This window comes from Microcaecilia unicolor, chromosome 1 (genome assembly GCF_901765095.1).
Source record: "Microcaecilia unicolor chromosome 1, aMicUni1.1, whole genome shotgun sequence".
NCBI lineage: Eukaryota > Metazoa > Chordata > Amphibia > Gymnophiona > Siphonopidae > Microcaecilia > Microcaecilia unicolor.
In genome coordinates, this window is record NC_044031.1 from 433,887,459 (window position 1) to 433,906,027 (window position 18,569).

At 43.6% G+C, this 18,569-nt stretch overlaps 1 protein-coding gene across 1 annotated transcript in view; it reads left to right on the forward strand.

Moving 5' to 3' along the window:
- CEP192 (centrosomal protein 192) overlaps positions 1-18,569 on the forward strand; it is a 459,635-nt gene that overhangs the window by 211,337 nt on the left and 229,729 nt on the right. Inside the window, 3 exon segments of the mRNA XM_030212468.1 lie at positions 2,446-3,667; positions 3,743-3,872; positions 9,900-10,071. Coding sequence (XP_030068328.1) covers positions 2,446-3,667; positions 3,743-3,872; positions 9,900-10,071 — 1,524 coding nt within the window.

Consider the following 18,569-nt stretch of genomic DNA (forward strand, 5'->3'; position numbering starts at 1 on the left):
GAATACCATTTCTGGCACTGGTATCTCTCCTACATCTTCTTTGAAGACCAAAGAAAAGAATTCATTTAATCTCTCCGCTATGGCCTTGTCTTCCCTGAGTGCCCCTTTAACCCCTCTGTCATCTAGCGGTCCAACCGATTCTTTTGCCGTCGTCTTGCTTTTAATGTACCTAAAAAAGTTTTTACTGTCCTTTTTTTTTTTTTTCTTCCAACGGTCTTCTTTTCAAAGTCTCTTTGCCTTCCTTATCAGCGCTTTGCATTTGATTTGCCATTCTTTATGTGGTTTCCTATTATTTTGTTGGATCCTTCTTCCATGTTCTGAAGGATTTTCTTTTAGCTCTAATGTCTGTCTTAAGATGGGAAGCTGTGAAGAAACAGTGTGTTTTAAGCCTGCAAAATTTATTGGATTTTTTCCTGCACTAATTATGTTGTGAAGTATATTTCTCTTATTTGGCCAGCAAATGGTGTTTCTTTGCTGTAAAGCTGTTACAGAGAAATGTGTTTTTTTTCTTTAGTTTGAGACAAACAGGAAGCAAGAAGCAGTATATATTTGAAATCTTGTTGACTGGGCTCTGATTAGCCCAGCAGTTCATCTCATTTGGACTTACTGGTTTTGAGTTTGTTTCAGCCCGGGAGAAGAAAGAGAGAGAGTGAGAGCTCTTTCCTGAAGGCCCATAATAAAACAAGTTATATTTGATAGCTGGTGAGCAGCTATATATGTCCTGATCTCCCCAGATATTTTGTAGGAAGTATTCAAATGTTTATTTAGTTTTCTAATTGATCCATTTTTTGGTTACTTATTACTGTTTGCTAATTGCACTTTTTTTTTGTCCACTGTTCCAAGTTCTGAGAATAAACTTGTTTGTTCGTTTTGCCTGTCTAGACTGATAAAGAATCCTGGTGGTTTGTGTGTTGGGGGTGTGAGTGCTTTCTAGAAACTGTGGGACCACTGGGAGTGTGGCTTCAGTAACCTAGAAATCACTGGGAATAATTTTAGAGCAGGAGACTCGCTCAGATGCGGTTGTGACCCAGTCGGTGGGAGGAGGGTGCTAGTGTAGAGCACGAGCGGCAGGTGCAGGCGGACCTGAGTTGTGCTGGGGATAGACCCTCTAAGTGGCCACATGGTTACCCCAAGCGGGTGAATAGGTGTTTTGTGACAATGCATAAAACTAAATATGCTTCATATAAATAGTTACGTGATCAAATCAACATATATATAGTGACATAGATGTACGAACAAATACATACATATAAAATATCTGGGAAGCCAGTTGTAATATTACATACCTTCATGGAGTAATCCTGTCATTTTTCTTAAGGTGAAAATCCTGGGGTACGGTACTACCAATAACCAAGAAAACTGAAACACATGAGTGTAAGTGGTAGAATTAGATTTTTAAAAATGGCATATATATGCTCCAAATCAAAAAGTGAAAATCTTACCAGAGCACTCAATACAGAGAGGATCTCTGCTCAGTCACATCATATGCTGTGTGCTTCCTGGAAAGGGTGGCTTTAAGTCTTGTCTAGGTCACATGACAAGTCATTAATAGTGAACTTTATTAACACCAAAAAAGCATACAAAAATTACTCATAATCAATTGAAAAAGTGGATTTAGGGAAAATAAGAAAACCAAAAAAAAATCTCATTAAAACATAACTGCACCAACATCCCTAATACAAAAAAAAAAAAAAAAAAAAAAACTTGTTTAAAGCATTTAAAAAATGGATCCAAGATGGCCACAGTTGCAAAAAAAAAAAAAAAAAAAAAAAAAAATTGTATAAAATCTCAACAACTGGTTAAGAAATTAGTTAAAAAATAAAACAAAGAAAAATGCTTGGAGGGCAGACCTCCCCTTACCTCCCATATCTTATAAAAATGTCAAGATGAACATTTAATAATGCAATGAAAATCTGCATTCCAAAATGGCCACCAAGACTAAAAGAGGCAATAAAAGCCTTAAAAATGCTTGTTTCAGAATAAAAATTGCAGAATCTAGGAGGGCATAACATCTGTGACTTGCACATACAAGTCCATTTTTAAACCATAAACGTTGAGCAGTTTGGTAGAGTTTAACTGTGGCAGGGTAGTTTTATATATGTCCATATATGTTTGTATTACAATGTATTTTTTGCACATTGCTTTTGGTAAGCATCATATCTATACCCAGAAAAAGTTTATAAATTAATAAAAATGAGATTTATTTTTATTTGCTAAAGGGTTGTGTAATGTTTTTGGTATTTTTTTTCCAATTCTGAATTTGAATCAGCACTTCAGATTTTTGCTAATACTTGTCATTTACCACTAATTAAATTTCACTATGTCAGATTTGTGTGAGTGTAATTTGTATAGAAGAGATGTCTTCTCAATTTGTCAATGTATATTAAATGTAAAAAGGAAACTGAATTTGAGTGATAGACTAATTCATCTTTTTCTCTCCTTCAGGAACAACATTTTGATTTAAGAAAATCAGATGAAATGGAACAAATGCAGGGCTCAGAGTCTATGCTAAGTATAAGCACAATTGCTTCTGCTATAGCAAATGCTTCGGTTAGTGCTCACCCTTCCGAGTTAGCTGCCATGATTATGGCTCTTTCAAATAAAAATAGAAAAATAATGCTCGACTCTAGTCATGAAATGGATACTACCCTTATGAATCAGATTTTGTCAAACACTCTAGAAAAAAGCCAGGCACTTAAGAGCTTCGACATGGAAAGATATTTAAGAAAGACAGATTGTGATAATTGGGAAATGGAACATGAAAGCTTTGCGATAAATGGTGATTCCATCCAGGATTTTACTTGTGATCTGTCTTTACTACAGAAGCACACCCTGCAACATCCCAATACAGTAGGTGTGCTTAATTGTACTTACATCAAGACACCAGATAGCAATCAGCTTCCGGATTCAAAGGGGAAAGTATGTAAAAATATTCCTGGGCTTCAAGTGATTTCTTCGATAGAAAAGGGCAAAATTTCAAATGGCATGGAGTATTCAAAAAGCATTTCTAATGATAAAGCCATTGAAAATACCCCTTGCAATATTGCGACAAACATTCTGATGGTTAATGAAAAGGAACCTGATCCAAAGTCTGTTGGAAGTGATTCAACAGAATGTTTGAGCAAAATCAAGGAGCAGCCATCTCGAAGAATATCCGATTCTAAATCTGTCAGCATGAAGGAATGTTTGAATGATTTTAACACAAGTAATAAAACACATCGAAGGTCATCAGATACAAATTATGAAGAATGCATGAAAGAATGTATAAAAGATGCCTTTGAAATTAGATTGTCTTCATTAAAACAATTGAATAAGAACAGAAGTTCTTGGGACAACAGTAAGTCACAATTTTCATGTGCCAATAAAAAAGTGGAGCATCTACCTCTCATAAAGGAAAATTTAAGTCATTCATTATATAATACTGGTTCACAAAATTCATTGTTTGTTCAATGCATTCCATCTTCAATTGATAACATAAGTACAAGAAAAAGCAACACTATCTCATTAACCAGTGGTCCAAGTTCAAAACCTTTGCCAGTGTCAAGTAAAAGGAAAGATGAGGATTTTGAGAACTCCGAGAAGCACAAATGTGAAACTACTTCATTTGATGTAAAACATGTTAGTTTTGAAAAGCAGTCTCGTTCTTTATCTTTACCAGAAGATATTGGTAAGCAAAATTTCATTTTATATTTTAAAATACTAGATAGTTTCTATAATTTATTAATTGTGTTTTTATTTATAGCACAGGCAGAGTCTAAATTTCATGAACATGTAAACTGCCCAGAGGATGAACAAAGCAGCTTTAGGCCCTCAACTTCCCCACTGATTCACTCCTCTCCCAGTCAGATTATTGGAATGGCAACAGCTTCTGGGTAAGCTTCCCTCTTATGTGTTGCATAGTGATTAAAAATATATTTGTAGCTTGTAAAATAGCTTTAGAAGCCATGGATGAGTCACAAATCAACTGAACCAAAAAGTAATTGTAATGCTGATGGCAGAAACCTCATAGAATTGAAGCTGTTTAGCCAGCTTGTCCCTTTCATGGTATCTTGAAGTAAAGAAGGCTAAGTATTGAAGATAAATATTACAAAGTAATGTTGCTAAACAATTGGCATATTAATGAGAAATTTATCATAACGTTTGATATCATTTTTTTTTATTTTAGTTACTAAAGATGACTTGCATTCCTTATCCATTAGATTTGTGCAGATGCTTCAGTTTGTTCTTCTGCCAGCAGATGCAAAGTACAACTGATTTGACGACATAACCCTATAAAAGGGTCCTGTGTGGTCCTCAGTCTTCTAGTGTTTCTCTCTTCAGCAGATGGTAGTCTAGCAAAACCTGCACATTCTGGGATCATTTAGAGAAGGCTAGGCAGCTTGGGAGCTGGGTTTAGGAGAGGCCAATCCAGAGGAATTGAACCTACTACTACTTAACACTTCTATAGCGCTACAAGGCATACGCAGCGCTGTACACCATACACATAAAGACAGTCCCTGCTCAAAGAGCTTGCAATCTAAATAAGACAGGTAACAGAACAATCAAGAGGTAAGGGGAATTAGAGGAGGGGATAAAAGGTACAGGCAAGTGAGCAGTGGTTAGGACTCAAAAGCAGCGTCTAAGAGGTGGGCTTTTAGTTTGGACTTGAAGACGGCCAAAGACGGGGCTAGATGTACATGCCCGGGAAGTCTATTCCAGGCGTGTGGTGCAGCGAGGTAGAAGGAACGGAGTCTGGAATTAGCAGTAGAGGAGAAGGGGACAGACAAGAGTGATTTGTCAACAGAATGGAGTGCCCGAAGGGGGGTGTAGGGAGAGACAAGAGTGGAGAGGTACTGGGGAGCAGCAGAGTGAATACACTTATAGGTCAGTAAGAGAAGTTTGAATTGAATGCGGAAACGGAAAGGGAGCCAGAGGGTGCAAAGCTTGACAGAATTCTCAGAGAGGCCAAGGTGCCTTTGAGGCAGAAGTTGGTAATTTAGTTTAAAATGAACAAAAAAAAAAGCTTCAACAGCAGGAGAGAGAGAGAGACTGGCTTGAGGACTCTATCTGGGGGGGGGGGGGGGGCCGATGACTCCGTGTTCTGCAATAGAAAGTTAAAATGTTATAGCATTTGTTTCACAAATGTTAGAGCAATACAGAAGGTAACGCCTCCTTTTGTAAACAAAAGGGTTGCAAACAAGGCAATGAGAATAATGACAATAAAATACATGAAAATTTAGAACCATAACATAAGGCTATGCTTAAAAATATGCCCGACATAGGAATCAACGGTATAGACTTAAGTTTGAATATTTCATCTTTATTTACTCATTATACATGTATAAAAATGGATAATTTATAGCTTAATTTTAACATTTGGCCCTGAAGTTCCTTTCAAAATCAGTAACACTTTGATGGAGGGTAAGGACCAGTTGGGCCTATTCCATCTACCCACTTGTCTTCATCTCAACGTTTCTTCTGCATTGGGAAGAAGAGCATACAAAAGTATCTTACTTGAAACAGCAACTTCCATAATTTTTTTTAATATCTAGCCTTTCAAATTTGTTCCTACACCTGCCCACTGGCTTTTTAAAATACCATTACTCTCTTTCTGGCGGTCTGCTATGATTCTTCTCAGCGCACTGGTGTGCAAGGGCATTCCAGATCTCTCCTTCAGATGAGACTACTTTTTTTTTTTTTTAGTAAAGTACTTTTCATAATAGAATGGAGAAGAATTGTAATATCCTCTCTTGGTGGAGAGTCATAATCTAGAAATTCAAAAAGTCCCCTTTTCTAATTTAAAAGGTACAGCATGAGGCATCTCACAGACAAAGCCTGGAAAAATGGTTTACTTTCTGGGGGAGGACATTTCTCTGAGGTGGCGGAGAAGGATCAGATGGAATGCAGTAGGACTCCTCATCTGAGAGGTCCTATGGGTCCTGAACTACTACTGCTTCTTCTACTAGAAGATTTCAGGGAGTATATTGATGTTCCAACTACTGTATATCTAAGCATTGTTATACCCCTATGCCGCCTTAGACCCAACGGAATATACTCCAATGCGTATGTCCAAGATGGCAGCAGGGACAAAAATCTTGGAAGCCCTCTCAATATAAACAACCTAATTTTTGACTTCTTCCTAGAGAGCTTTGCCACAGTACAGTTATCCATGCCAAATGGACCTGCCTGTCGGAGGAAGACTTATTTGTCTTCCAACAGAGATGGTCTCTCATAATCTCCAATCAATGGGTCCTACATACCATTCAACATGGCTATTCTCTGCATTGGTGAAAAAGATCCCCCCCCCCCCCCAATCATCATTTCCACTCCCTCCAAATGAATTTACTTCAGGAGGATTCACATGGCTTCAGCAGTCCATGTAACACCATTGGTTTGACTTCACTTTCAAATTCCTCAGTGGACACTTGCCTCTCAATGGTCTCAAGCCACGGGATTACTGTCCTTTCAAATCCAAATAACTCCACAGCTCTGCCACTCTCTACTGTGGTGGATGGTATCTAACAATCTTACCCAGGCCTTCCATTCCAACCCTTTCCACATCACACGTTTCTCACCACAGGTTGGGGAGCTGACCTCAACGGTCTTCATGCACAGGGTTCTTGGTCTCCATGAGAGCAATGTCGTGTTATGAATCCCCTGGAATTCCAGAATCATGTTCTTAATCAGGTTATACTAGTTTGCACAGACAATCAAGTAGTGAGGAACCAGATCTTGCCAAGCAATCCATATCTGGACGGGCAGCTTCTCAGAAAGCAAAATGCCATAGCAGACCAACTGAGCCAAGTCATTCAACCTCACGAATAGTCTCTTAGCAGCTCGGTCATTAGTCAGATATTCCAGCAGTGGGGAACCCCAGCAATAGACCTGTTTGCTTCTCCTCGGAACAATCTTCTCTGCTTCTGTTCCAGACTGTGCTTCCAGCTGCATAGCCCCAAACACCTTCTTACTCCTCTAGGGGATGGCTCTACTATATGCTTTTATCCCCACTGCCTTTCATAGGAAAAACTCTTCTCAAACTATGCCAAGACCAAAGGACCATTGTGGGAGCAAAATACCCCAACATAAAGCACTATATATAGCATTACATGGCACTATACAACATAGTTATATAAAAGCTATACTATGTGGTATCACAAGTCAGAGCCAGGCTCATTCATACATTCTGAAACATGTTGGGACAAAGCTTTCAGTACAGACTACAGACCTTGAGTCAGATGATCCAAGGACTTCAGAAATTTCCCTGCCAGCCAGACTGACGCAGTGGCTAGGAGAAAACCTGCATATTATTTATGGATCCATGGCTCAGGGTTAAAGTGACTCCGCAGTGTAATGCTGGTGGGACAGTATTGTGCCTTTTTAAGTCATACTATTTGAAACAGACAAAGTTGTAATGATAAACATTGGAGGTTCTGCATCAATAGCAAGCCCAGAATACACTTCACTAACCCAGCTGCAGTTTGCGGTCTCTGCACAAAAGAGGCTCTTATACAAGGAAAAGGGTTGCTTTGCTGTCCATTGGATCAGAAGTACTGTCCCTGCTCTGCTTCACTGATCTGTCTGAGGAACATTCTGCCAGCTCCTGGATGTCGTGTGCTATCTCTGTCAAGGTTTTATAGTTGCTGTGCTCTTGCTATTGGGCTAGGATAGCTGGCTGGACTAGAAGCCTACCTTAGGGTTTCATGTGCGTTTGCTTTAGGCTGAATAAAGATAAAATCATCTTTGTCATTATTCTTGCATCTCTTTCACTGTTTCTGCTGCTTATGTATACGTTTTCCTTGAGTGCAGTATCAGTGCTTATTAGTATATTTTGGTTTTAGAATTCAGATCTATAGATAAAGAGAACATAGTTACTCTCCAGACAGTACACTGTCTAATACCAAAGTGGTGGTGTTTCATGTTTTCCATAATTTATACTGAAAGTAATGTTTCCCAATTACATCCAAATAGAGTGTAATTGTGTATTCCCCACCATGATTCTAATTGCTCCCTACTGACCTCATCAAATCTGGTTCCTCTTCTAGAGTTGTCATCCATAGAACTGTTCAGGTTGTATTCTTTTCCAGCTCTAATAACACAGAACAAGAGTTCCCTCCTTCTTCTAGACCCTCACTCTCTGGCCCTGATGGCTTGGTACTTAATAATAAAGATCTGCTTTCAGTGAACCTTCCTCACAAAGTCTCTAGAATATTTCTTGCCTCCGGGAAACCTTCCACAAGTAAATGTTAATGTTTAAAGTAGAAAAGATTCTCTTAGCTGTTCATCTAAGTCGTGCAACCCTACCACATGTTCTCTTCCTACCCTTATGGAATATCTCCTTTATCTTTTGGATTCTGGACTCAAAACTGACTCGTATTACATTTGAGCACTGTTGATTCTTTTCATGCTAAACTTGATGATAAACAATTTTAGATCATCCATTGGTTAGATTCATGAAGGGTTTGTTTCTTACCCAAACCTCCTATTAAACCACCACCAGTGGCGTGGTATCTCATTTTCGTCTTGCTGTACTTATGAAATCGCCATTCAAGCTGCCTTGTTCTTGTTCTCTGAAGTTCCTCCTATATAAAGTGGTGGTTCTAATAGCTTACTTCTGCCAGCAGTCAGTAAGCTTCATGCCCTTGTGGCAGATCCACCTTACTCCAGATTCTACCATGACAGGGCTGTACTCAGAACCCACCCCAGTTACCTCCCAGAGGTGGTTTGAGTTCCAGTTCAACTAGTCCATTGTACTACCTGTCCTCTTTCCTAAACTCCATACTTACTCTAAAGAAGCAGCACTGCATACCTTGGACTGTAAGCGTTGTTTTGCATACTATCTAGAACAAATAAAACCTCATTGGAAATCCACCAAGATTTTTGTATCCTTTGATCCTCTTATCACCAAACGTACAGTCTCTACTTGGTTGGCTAACTGTATCTCCTACATATATACTCAGGCTGGGCTGACTCTACATGGCCAGTTCTCAGCTCATGATGTGAGAACCGTGGTGGCCTCAGTAGCCCATTTCCGTTCTGCCTCTATTTAAGACATTTGCAGTGCGGCTATGTAGTCTTTTATCTACACCTTCACTGCTCACTGCTGTCTGGAGCAGTATTCCAGATGGGATAGCCAGTTTGGACAAAGAGTCCTGCAGAATCTCTTTACTGTTTAAAATGCAACTCCACTCTCCAGCCCATTATTTCCACCAGGCTCACTATCTACTAAATTACAAAAATTCATCTTTCCAGGCTAGTATTCTCACATCCCTCCCGCCTCCCCTTGGAGTTTTTATATTTAATATCGAACTACTGGTCCTTTGCTTGAGCGGGAAGGCATCCTCGCATGCGCGGTGGGGGCACTGCCTCAAAGGTTTAAAGTGACAGTGCACTTGACAATATCCACACTGGGCTCTGTGGATCTGTATGTGAGAATATATGCCTGCTGTCCTTGGAGAAAACCTTCTACAGGTAAGTATCTTAGCTTTTCTGTAGTTAGTTGAAAATATCACCTCCCCCACCCCTGTCTCTTCATCCAGGAGAATTGAAACTTAACTCTATAATAGACCAGAAGGGCTTCATAAGGTGGTGGCTATGGAGGAAATTCCAAGCTTGCTAAGAAAAGCCTTCTCACTCAATATCGGTGCCATCAGATATTGCCCACTTGTGTGTAGTTTTATTGTGCTGTCTATGAAGATTCCTTGTTAGAAGTATGCAACTTTTTCTTGGACAACTGGGAACAATTTTGCTTTTCACTTACCAGATGATTTTAAAATATATCCATATATTGCAATGAGGGGGACTTCTCTTAGATATCCAGTGCTTATAAGGACAGGATTACTTGTAATCAGCATGTTGACTTAGCATATTTATAGAAGTAAGCTTGTAGATAACAAATATTTATTTTTGTACTCTTTCCACAGAATTTCTGGCGATTGTGTTAGTGCTCAGTCTCCTTTTCAGACATCTGCTTGTATTGATAATTTGTCTTCTCAATCATCCCATTCAAGTCCTGGCATAAGTAGGTTGACATATATCTCTGCCACTGACAGTACTCTTCATGATAACACTGTTATGCCTAGTCCAGAGAAACAGGTATGTAATCTTTTTCAAACTTGAAATTAAGAAATTCACATTATCCCAACTGATACTGACAGTAGGGTATTATTGTAGTATGGAAGCAGCATACTAGCTCCCCAACTAGACTCTTTACTCTTGGTTGGATTACTAATTTACTTTTTCTTGAAAACTGTTATACTTTCTGAAATCATTTATATGAACCTTTGCTGTGGTCATACCCTGTTTCTAGAAACTGCACTGATCTCCTTCAGTTGATAAGGTATTGGGGTACACTAATACTTTTCATTATGATCACTTAACTCTCCTTTGCTTCAGGTACAAATTCAGATTGAGTCCTCCAAGAACAGAAAAATACTTATTGTACCTGAATGTATACTTCTTCTGTATCTTTCACCATCAATTGAAAAAACAGTTGGAATATCATTGGAAGGATATCCAGATAAAATGTCTTAGAGATTGTTTCAGATGGTTCGCCTTCATCCATTGACTGATTGTAAACATAAAGCACTTCAAGATATTCTTTTACATACATACCTGAATTCAAAAGGAATTGAATATCAGTATAAATTCTGAACTGTAAATTTAGACAAATTGAGAGAGATATTGAACAATCTATCTAAAAGACAAGATCCTTGTGGAACCCCAGTTGTATTGTCAGTATTGGCTGATTTTTTTTTTTTTTAAAGCTTTTATTACACAAAATTTCCTATCTGATATGGAGGGAAATTATTCTAAGACTAATCGACTCAGATTTCAGATGATTGATCTATGGTATCAAATGCAACTGAAATGTCAAGGGTAACTTAAGAAAAAATGTTTTCCTGTATCAAAACCTGTTCTTACTATGTCTAAGATGGAAATTAAAAGCGTCTGTGTCATGCTGGGTCCTAAAACCAGTTGATTTGGGTCTAAAATGTTATGTCAATCAAATGCCACACCACCAATTGATTATAAACTACTTTTTCTAGTTTTAAAAGAAACTGTCAAAGAAATGTGCCTTTAGTTATCAACTTGATAATCTAGAGTTTGGTTTTTAATCCAAGGTTTAGCCACTGCATTTTTCAGAGAAGTTGGTAAATATCCTTCATTAAGGGATTTATTTATTATGCATGTAAGAGTTAACTGCTAGATCTTTTAATGTTTTTATAATAGTAGGATGACATACATCAGAGCAGCAATAAGAGCTATTGACTTGAGAGAAGGCTTTTTTTCACATGTTGATTGATAACAGTTTGAAAATTAGACCAAAGACTGGATAGCAGAATACCAAGAGTTTACTTGTCCATTTAGAGAAAGTACGTTGAAGGAGTTTGGAGAGAGGTCTAAGGTTTGCTTACGGTTTTCTGGTACACGTTAGAAGTATTTCTAAAACTGTTTTCCATTTTTGGAGACTTTTAGAGGTTTTTGCATAGCTACTAAAAAATGATCAGACTATGGTGATAAGGAGCTAAATTTATAAAGATAATTCTCCGAGGACAAGCAGGCTGCTTGTTCTCACTGATGGGTGACGTCCACGGCAGCCCCCTCCAACCGGAAACTTCACTACCAAAGGCCTTTGCTAGTCCTTGCGCGCCGATGCGCACCGCGCATGCGCGGCCGTCTTCCCGCCCGAACCGGCTTGTGTTCGTCAGTCTTCTTTTGTCCGCGCAAGGGACGGTTGTGTTTTACCGCCGTTTCGTGCCCCTCAAGTTGACCTCGCGCGTCTTCACGACTTTCGATTTAAAAAAAAAAAAAAAAAGAGACCGATCGGTCTTTACCCTTTTCCCATGTTTCCAGCTTTTTCCCCACGTAAGTTTCCTTTCGGTTTCGGGTTTTTTCTCCCTTCTTTTTGGTGCCCTTCGTCATCGCGAATTTTGATTTCGCCGGCGTGATTTTTCCGCCCATGTCATCGAAGTCTTGCAGCGGCTTCAACAAGTGCACCCAGTGCGCCCGGGTAATTTCGCTCACTGATAGGCACGCTTCGTGTCTTCAGTGTCTGGGGGCTGGGCACCGCCCGCAGGCCTGCAGTCTTTGTGCTCTTTTAAAAAAGAGGACTCAGGTAGCGAGATTGGCCCAGTGGAACGCGTTGTTCTCGGGCTCTTCGACGACAACAGCACAGGCATCGAGTGCATTGACGTCGACAGCACCGGGACAGTACCGTCGGTACCGAGGTATCGAAAGGCTGCGTCGACGTCGGTGGTACCGGGACCTCCGCTGTTGCTGATGTCGTCGGACGGTGGTGCTTCGTCTGGAGTGCAGGTGAGGGCTGTCCATTCCCCTGCTGGTGGCGATGAGCCTTCGGGTGGGTCTCCCCCTGCCCTGAGGGCTCCTGCAGTACAGCCCCCCCGAGATCGACCTTCTTCGGCCTCGGCCCAGAGGAAGCGACGGTTGGATTCTACGTCCTCCTCGTCGGTACCGGGAAGCTCCGGTGACATGCTTCGCTTGAAGAAGTCGAAGAAGCATCGTCCCGGGTCTCCTTCCCGTCTCGGTACCGAGAGCTCTGGGTCGCCGAGGCAGTCGGCACCCAGTAGGCATCGGCAACGGGAGGACCGCTCACCCTCTGTTCAGGAGGTGTCGATGCGCTCCCCCTTGGACAGCCCGGAACAGCCTCCACGCCTGGAACAGACTCTGACATCGACGCCTGCATCGGCTTCACAGTCTTTCTCCACAGCCACTCTGCACGAGAGACTCCGGGCCGTTCTTCCAGAGATTCTGGGAGAGCTGTTGCGCCCTTCCCCTCCGGTACCGGGGGTGCTCACGCCACCGGTACCATCGAGTGAGGCGCCGGCTGGCCCCTTGCCCGAGGTGAGGTCTCAAGCAGTACCGGCTACGGCCGCCTCCCAGGCAGACTCCCCGACGACGTCGGCGGAGGGAGCTTCGCCGATGCTGGCGAGAGAGTCCACCTCTCGACGCTCCTACCGTGGCCGTGTTTCCACGGAGTCGAGTCAGGCACGGCTTCAGACGCAGGTTCGTGAACTTGTGTCTGATACCGATGGTGAGGCCTCATGGGAGGAGGAGGAGGACATCAGATATTTCTCTGACGAGGAGTCTGATGGCCTTCCTTCCGATCTCACTCCCTCCCCTGAAAGGCAGCTTTCTCCTCCCGAGAGTCTGTCTTTCGCGGCCTTTGTCCGGGAGATGTCTACGGCCATCCCCTTCCCGGTGGCTGTGGAGGACGAGCCCAGGGCTGAAATGTTTGAGCTCCTGGACTATCCTTCTCCACCTAAGGAAGCGTCCACAGTACCCATGCATCATGTCCTAAAAAAGACATTGCTGGCGAACTGGACCAAGCCACTAACTAATCCCCACATTCCCAAGAAGATCGAATCCCAGTATCGGATCCATGGGGACCCAGAGCTGATGCGCACTCAGTTGCCTCACGACTCTGGTATGGTGGATCTGGCCCTAAAGAAGGCTAAGAGTTCTAGAGAGCATGCTTCGGCGCCCCCGGGCAAGGACTCCAGAACCTTAGACTCCTTTGGGAGGAAGGCCTATCATTCCTCTATGCTCGTGGCCAAGATTCAGTCCTACCAGCTCTACACGAGCATCCATATGCGGAACAATGTGCGGCAGTTGGCGGGCTTGGTGGACAAGCTCCCTCCTGAGCAAGCCAAGCCGTTTCAGGAGGTGGTCAGGCAGCTGAAGGCGTGCAGAAAATTCCTGGCCAGAGGGGTGTATGATACCTTTGATGTTGCGTCCAGGGCTGCTGCTCAAGGTGTGGTGATGCGCAGACTCTCATGGCTTGTGTGCCTCCGACCTGGAGAATAGGATCCAGCAGCGGATTGCGGACTCCCCTTGCCGAGCGGACAACATTTTTGGAGAAAAGTCGAACAGGTGGTAGAACAGCTCCACCAGCGGGATAACGCTTTCGACAAATTCTCCCGCCGGCAGCCTTCAGCATCTACCTCCTCAGGAGACGTTTTTATGGGGGATGGAGGGCTGTTCCCTACTCTTCTGGTAAGCGTAGGTACAATCCTCCCTCTCGACAGCCTGCGGCCCAGGCTAAGCCCCAGCGCGCTCGCTCTCGTCAGCAGCGTGTGCCTCAGCAAGGCCCCTCGGCTCCCCAGCAAAAGCAGGGGGCGAGCTTTTGACTGGCTCCAGCAGAGCATAGCCGACATCAACGTGTCCGTGCCGGGCGATCTGCCGGTCGGAGGGAGGTTGAAAGTTTTTCATCAAAAGTGGCCTCTAGTAACCTCCGATTGTTGGGTTCTTCAAATAGTCCGGCAAGGATACACCCTCAATTTGGCCTCGAAGCCTCCAAATTGCCCACTGGGAGCTCAGTCTTACAGCTTCCAGCACAAGCAGGTACTTGCAGAGGAACTCTCCGCCCTTCTCAGCGCCAATGCGGTCGAGCCCGTGCCATCCGGGCAAGAAGGGCTGGGATTCTATTCCAGGTACTTCCTTGTGGAAAAGAAAACAGGGGGGATGCGTCCCATCCTAGACCTAAGGGCCCTGAACAAATATCTGATCAAGGAAAAGTTCAGGATGTTTTCCCTGGGCACCCTTCTTTCCATGATTCAGGAAAACGATTGGCTATGCTCTCTGGACTTGAAGGACGACTACACGCACATCCCGATATTGCCAGCTCACAGGCAGTATCTGCGATTTCAGCTGGGCACACGTCACTTCCAGTACTGTGTGCTACCCTTTGGGCTCGCCTCTGCGCCCAGAGTGGACATGAAGTGCCTGGCTGTAGTAGCAGCAGCGCTTCGCAGGCTGGGAGTGCATGTGTTCCCTTATCTCGACGATTGGCTGGTGAAGAACACATCCGAGGCAGGAGCTCTACAGTCCATGCAGATGACTATTCGACTCCTGGAGCTACTAGGGTTTGTGATAAATTATCCAAAGTCCCATCTTCTCCCAGTACAGAGACTCGAATTCATAGGAGCTCTGCTGGATTCTCGGACGGCTCGTGCGTATCTTCCGGAGACAAGGGCCAACAACCTGCTGTCCCTCGTCTCCCGGGTGCAAGCGTCCCAGCAGATTACAGCTTGGCAGATGTTGAGATTGCTTGGCCACATGGCCTCCACAGTTCATGTGACTCCCATGGCTCGGTTTCACATGAGATCTGCTCAATGGACCCTAGCTTCCCAGTGGTTTCAAGCTGCTGGGGATCTAGAAGACGTGATCCACCTGTCCACGAGTTTTCTCAAATCCCTGTATTGGTGGACGATTTGGTCCAATTTGACTCTGGGACGCCCTTTCCAAATTCCTCAGCCACAAAAAGTGCTGACTACGGATGCGCTCTCCTGGGGTGGGGAGCTCATGTCGATGGACTTCACACCCAAGGGAGCTGGTCCCTCCAGGAACGCGATCTGCAGATCAATCTCCTGGAGTTACGAGCGGTCTGGAACGCTCTGATGGCTTTCAGAGATCAGCTGTCCCACCAAATTATCCAAATTCAGACAGACAACCAGGTTGCCATGTATTACATCAACAAGCAGGGGGGCACCGGATCTCACCCCCTGTGTCAGGAAGCCGTCAGCATGTGGCTGTGGGCTCGCCGTTACGGCATGTTGCTCCAAGCCACATACCTGGCAGGCGTAAACAACAGTCTGGCCAACAGGTTGAGCAGGGTTATGCAACCTCATGAGTGGTCGCTCAACTCCAGAGTAGTGCGCCAGATCTTCCAGGTGTGGGGCACCCCCTTGGTAGATCTCTTTGCATCTCGAGCGAACCACAAGGTCCCTCAGTTCTGTTCCAGACTTCAGGCCCACGGCAGACTGGCATCGGATGCCTTCCTCCTGGATTGGGGGGATGGCCTGCTGTATGCTTATCCTCCCATACCTCTGGTGGGGAAGACTTTGTTGAAACTCAAGCAAGACCGAGGCACCATGATCCTGATTGCTCCTTTTTGGCCGCGTCAGATCTGGTTCCCTCTCCTTCTGGAATTGTCCTCCGAAGAACCGTGGAGATTGGAGTGTTTTCCGACCCTCATCACACAGAACGAAGGGGCGCTTCTGCATCCCAACCTCCAGTCTCTGGCTCTCACGGCCTGGATGTTGAGAGCGTAGACTTTGCCTCTTTGGGTCTGTCGGAGGGTGTCTCCCGCGTCTTGCTTGCTTCCAGAAAAGATTCCACTAAGAGGAGTTACTTCTTTCTATGGAGGAGGTTTGCCGTCTGGTGTGACAGCAAGGCCTTAGATCCTCGCTCCTGTCCTACACAGACCCTGCTTGAATACCTTCTGCACTTGTCTGAGTCTGGTCTCAAGACCAACTCTGTAAGGGTTCACCTTAGCGCAATTAGTGCATATCATTACCGTGTAGAAGGTAAGCCGATCTCAGGACAGCCTTTTTTTTTTTTTTGTTTTTTTTTAAATTTTTATTTATATACTTTTATCATACATAATAAATCCTTATGAGTGATAATACACATAACAGCAATTTGTAAACAAAAGGAAATATTCTAACAGTCACACTAATATATTCTACTATCGATCACAAATAAGGTAATGATCCAAGATTTGTAGAAAATTTCAAATACTTAAATATAAAGCATAATCACCAAATAGGTAAATCAAATCAGCAAGTTACGTCTCGAGTGGCTGACTCCAAGCTGCCTTACAGTGGTGCATGTGTGACTAAACTTTTACATTTACCTCTTCTCTGCTTAACAGAAATTCCTCCAACTGTTTTGGATCAAAGAATTGGTATTGCCTAGATTGAAATTTTATTCTACATATACATGGGTATCTCAAAACAAAATCTGCACCTATTGCTATTATTCTAGGACGTAGAGTCAAAAATTTTCTACGCCGTTGTTGAGTATCCCTAGCCAAATCAGGGAATACCCTAACTTTTGATCCCAAAAACAGAGAATCCAAATGTCTGAGGGAAAGTTTAAGGACTGCATCTCTATCTATTTCCAACGCAAATGTCACCAAAAGTGTAGTTCTTTGAGTTATAACCTCTAAGGAAGACTCAAGAAATGCCGTAAGATCCATTGCACCTTGTTGCTGTTGATTCTCAGATGATTTCACATCCGTTTGTATATAATAAGCTCTAGTTATAGGTGGTAAGGAATTTTCCGGCATTCCCAGAATCTCCATTAAATACTTTCTGATCATTTGGGTTGGCACCACCATAGGGGACCTAGGAAAATTTATAAAGCGCAGTCAGTCTCTTTGAGTAATTCTCCAAATATTCCAAGCGTCTCAAGGTGAAGTTTTTATCTTTAATTAGAGTTTGTCCCACAAGATCAAGTTTCTCAATTTTTTCCGACATTCTTCTAACCTCGGTCGCTTGGGATTCACTAGTTTGAATTTGTTTTAGAGCAGTCTCCGATAGAACTTTAATCGTCTCCATATTTTTCAAAATCAAGTTTTGTAAAGCTGAGTGGGTAGATGAAGTTAAGTCCCACAGTGTCTCCAAAGTCACTACAGCTGGTTTTTCTACCCTTCCCATTGAATAAACCGGTAGGGGGGGCCTTGGCAGCCTGTTCCAGAGTACTCACTGTCTTTTCCAAGGCTTGAGCAACTGTTAATCCTGGTTCAGCTTGCAGTGTGGCTCCAGTTGTCCGCTCGTGCAGTCTCCCTTCCTGATCACCTGGTTCTCCTCTCGACGCCATGGCCCCAGGACTTGCAACAGTAGCTTCCCTTCCCTCAGGGAAGCCCCGTCTCCACTGCTGTCTAGCATTTGAGCACTAGCACCGACTAACGGAGTCGACGCCAACTCGGGACCAGACCCAAGACGAAAGTGATCCAGCGTTGTCTGGCGTGGCTGAGAAGTGCCGTCCGGTACAGAGGGAGCCTCCCGAACTTTACCTCTTCTCTTGCCCATCGCCGCGACGGGTAAGGCGCTCATGCAAGTCTAAGCTAGGAGCTACTTCGAGATGCGTCCGTTTAACTTGCTCTAACAGCCGCCATCTTGGATCATGACCCTCAGGACAGCCTTTAGTTGTTCGCTTTATGAGAGGTTTGGTTTTGTCAAAGCCCCCCGTCATGCCTCCTACAGTGTCATGGGATCTCAATGTCATTGTCACCCAGCTGATGAAACCTCCTTTTGATCCACTGAATTCATGCCATCTGAAGTACTTGACCTGGAAGGTCATTTTCTTGGTGGCAGTAACTTCAGCTCGTAGAGTCAGTGAGCTTCAAGCCCTAGTAGCTCATGCTCCTTGTATCAAATTTCATCATAATAGAGTAGTCCTCCGCACTCACCCTAAGTTCTTGCCAAAGGTGGTGTCGGAGTTCCATCTGAACCAGTCAATTGTCTTGCCAACATTCTTTCCCCGTCCTCATTCCTGCCCTGCTGAACGTCAGCTGCACACATTGGACTGCAAAAGAGCATTGGCCTTCTATCTGGAGCGGACACAGCCCAACAGACAGTCCGCCCAAATGTTTGTTTCTTTTGATCCCAACAGGAGGGGAGTGGCTGTGGGGAAACGCACCATATCCAATTGGCTAGCAGATTGCATTTCCTTCACTTACGGCTGGGCTGGCTCTTGAGGGTCATGTCACGGCTCATAATGTTAGAGCCATGGCAGCGTCTGTGGTCCACTTGAAGTCAGCCACTATTGAAGAGATCTGCAAAGCT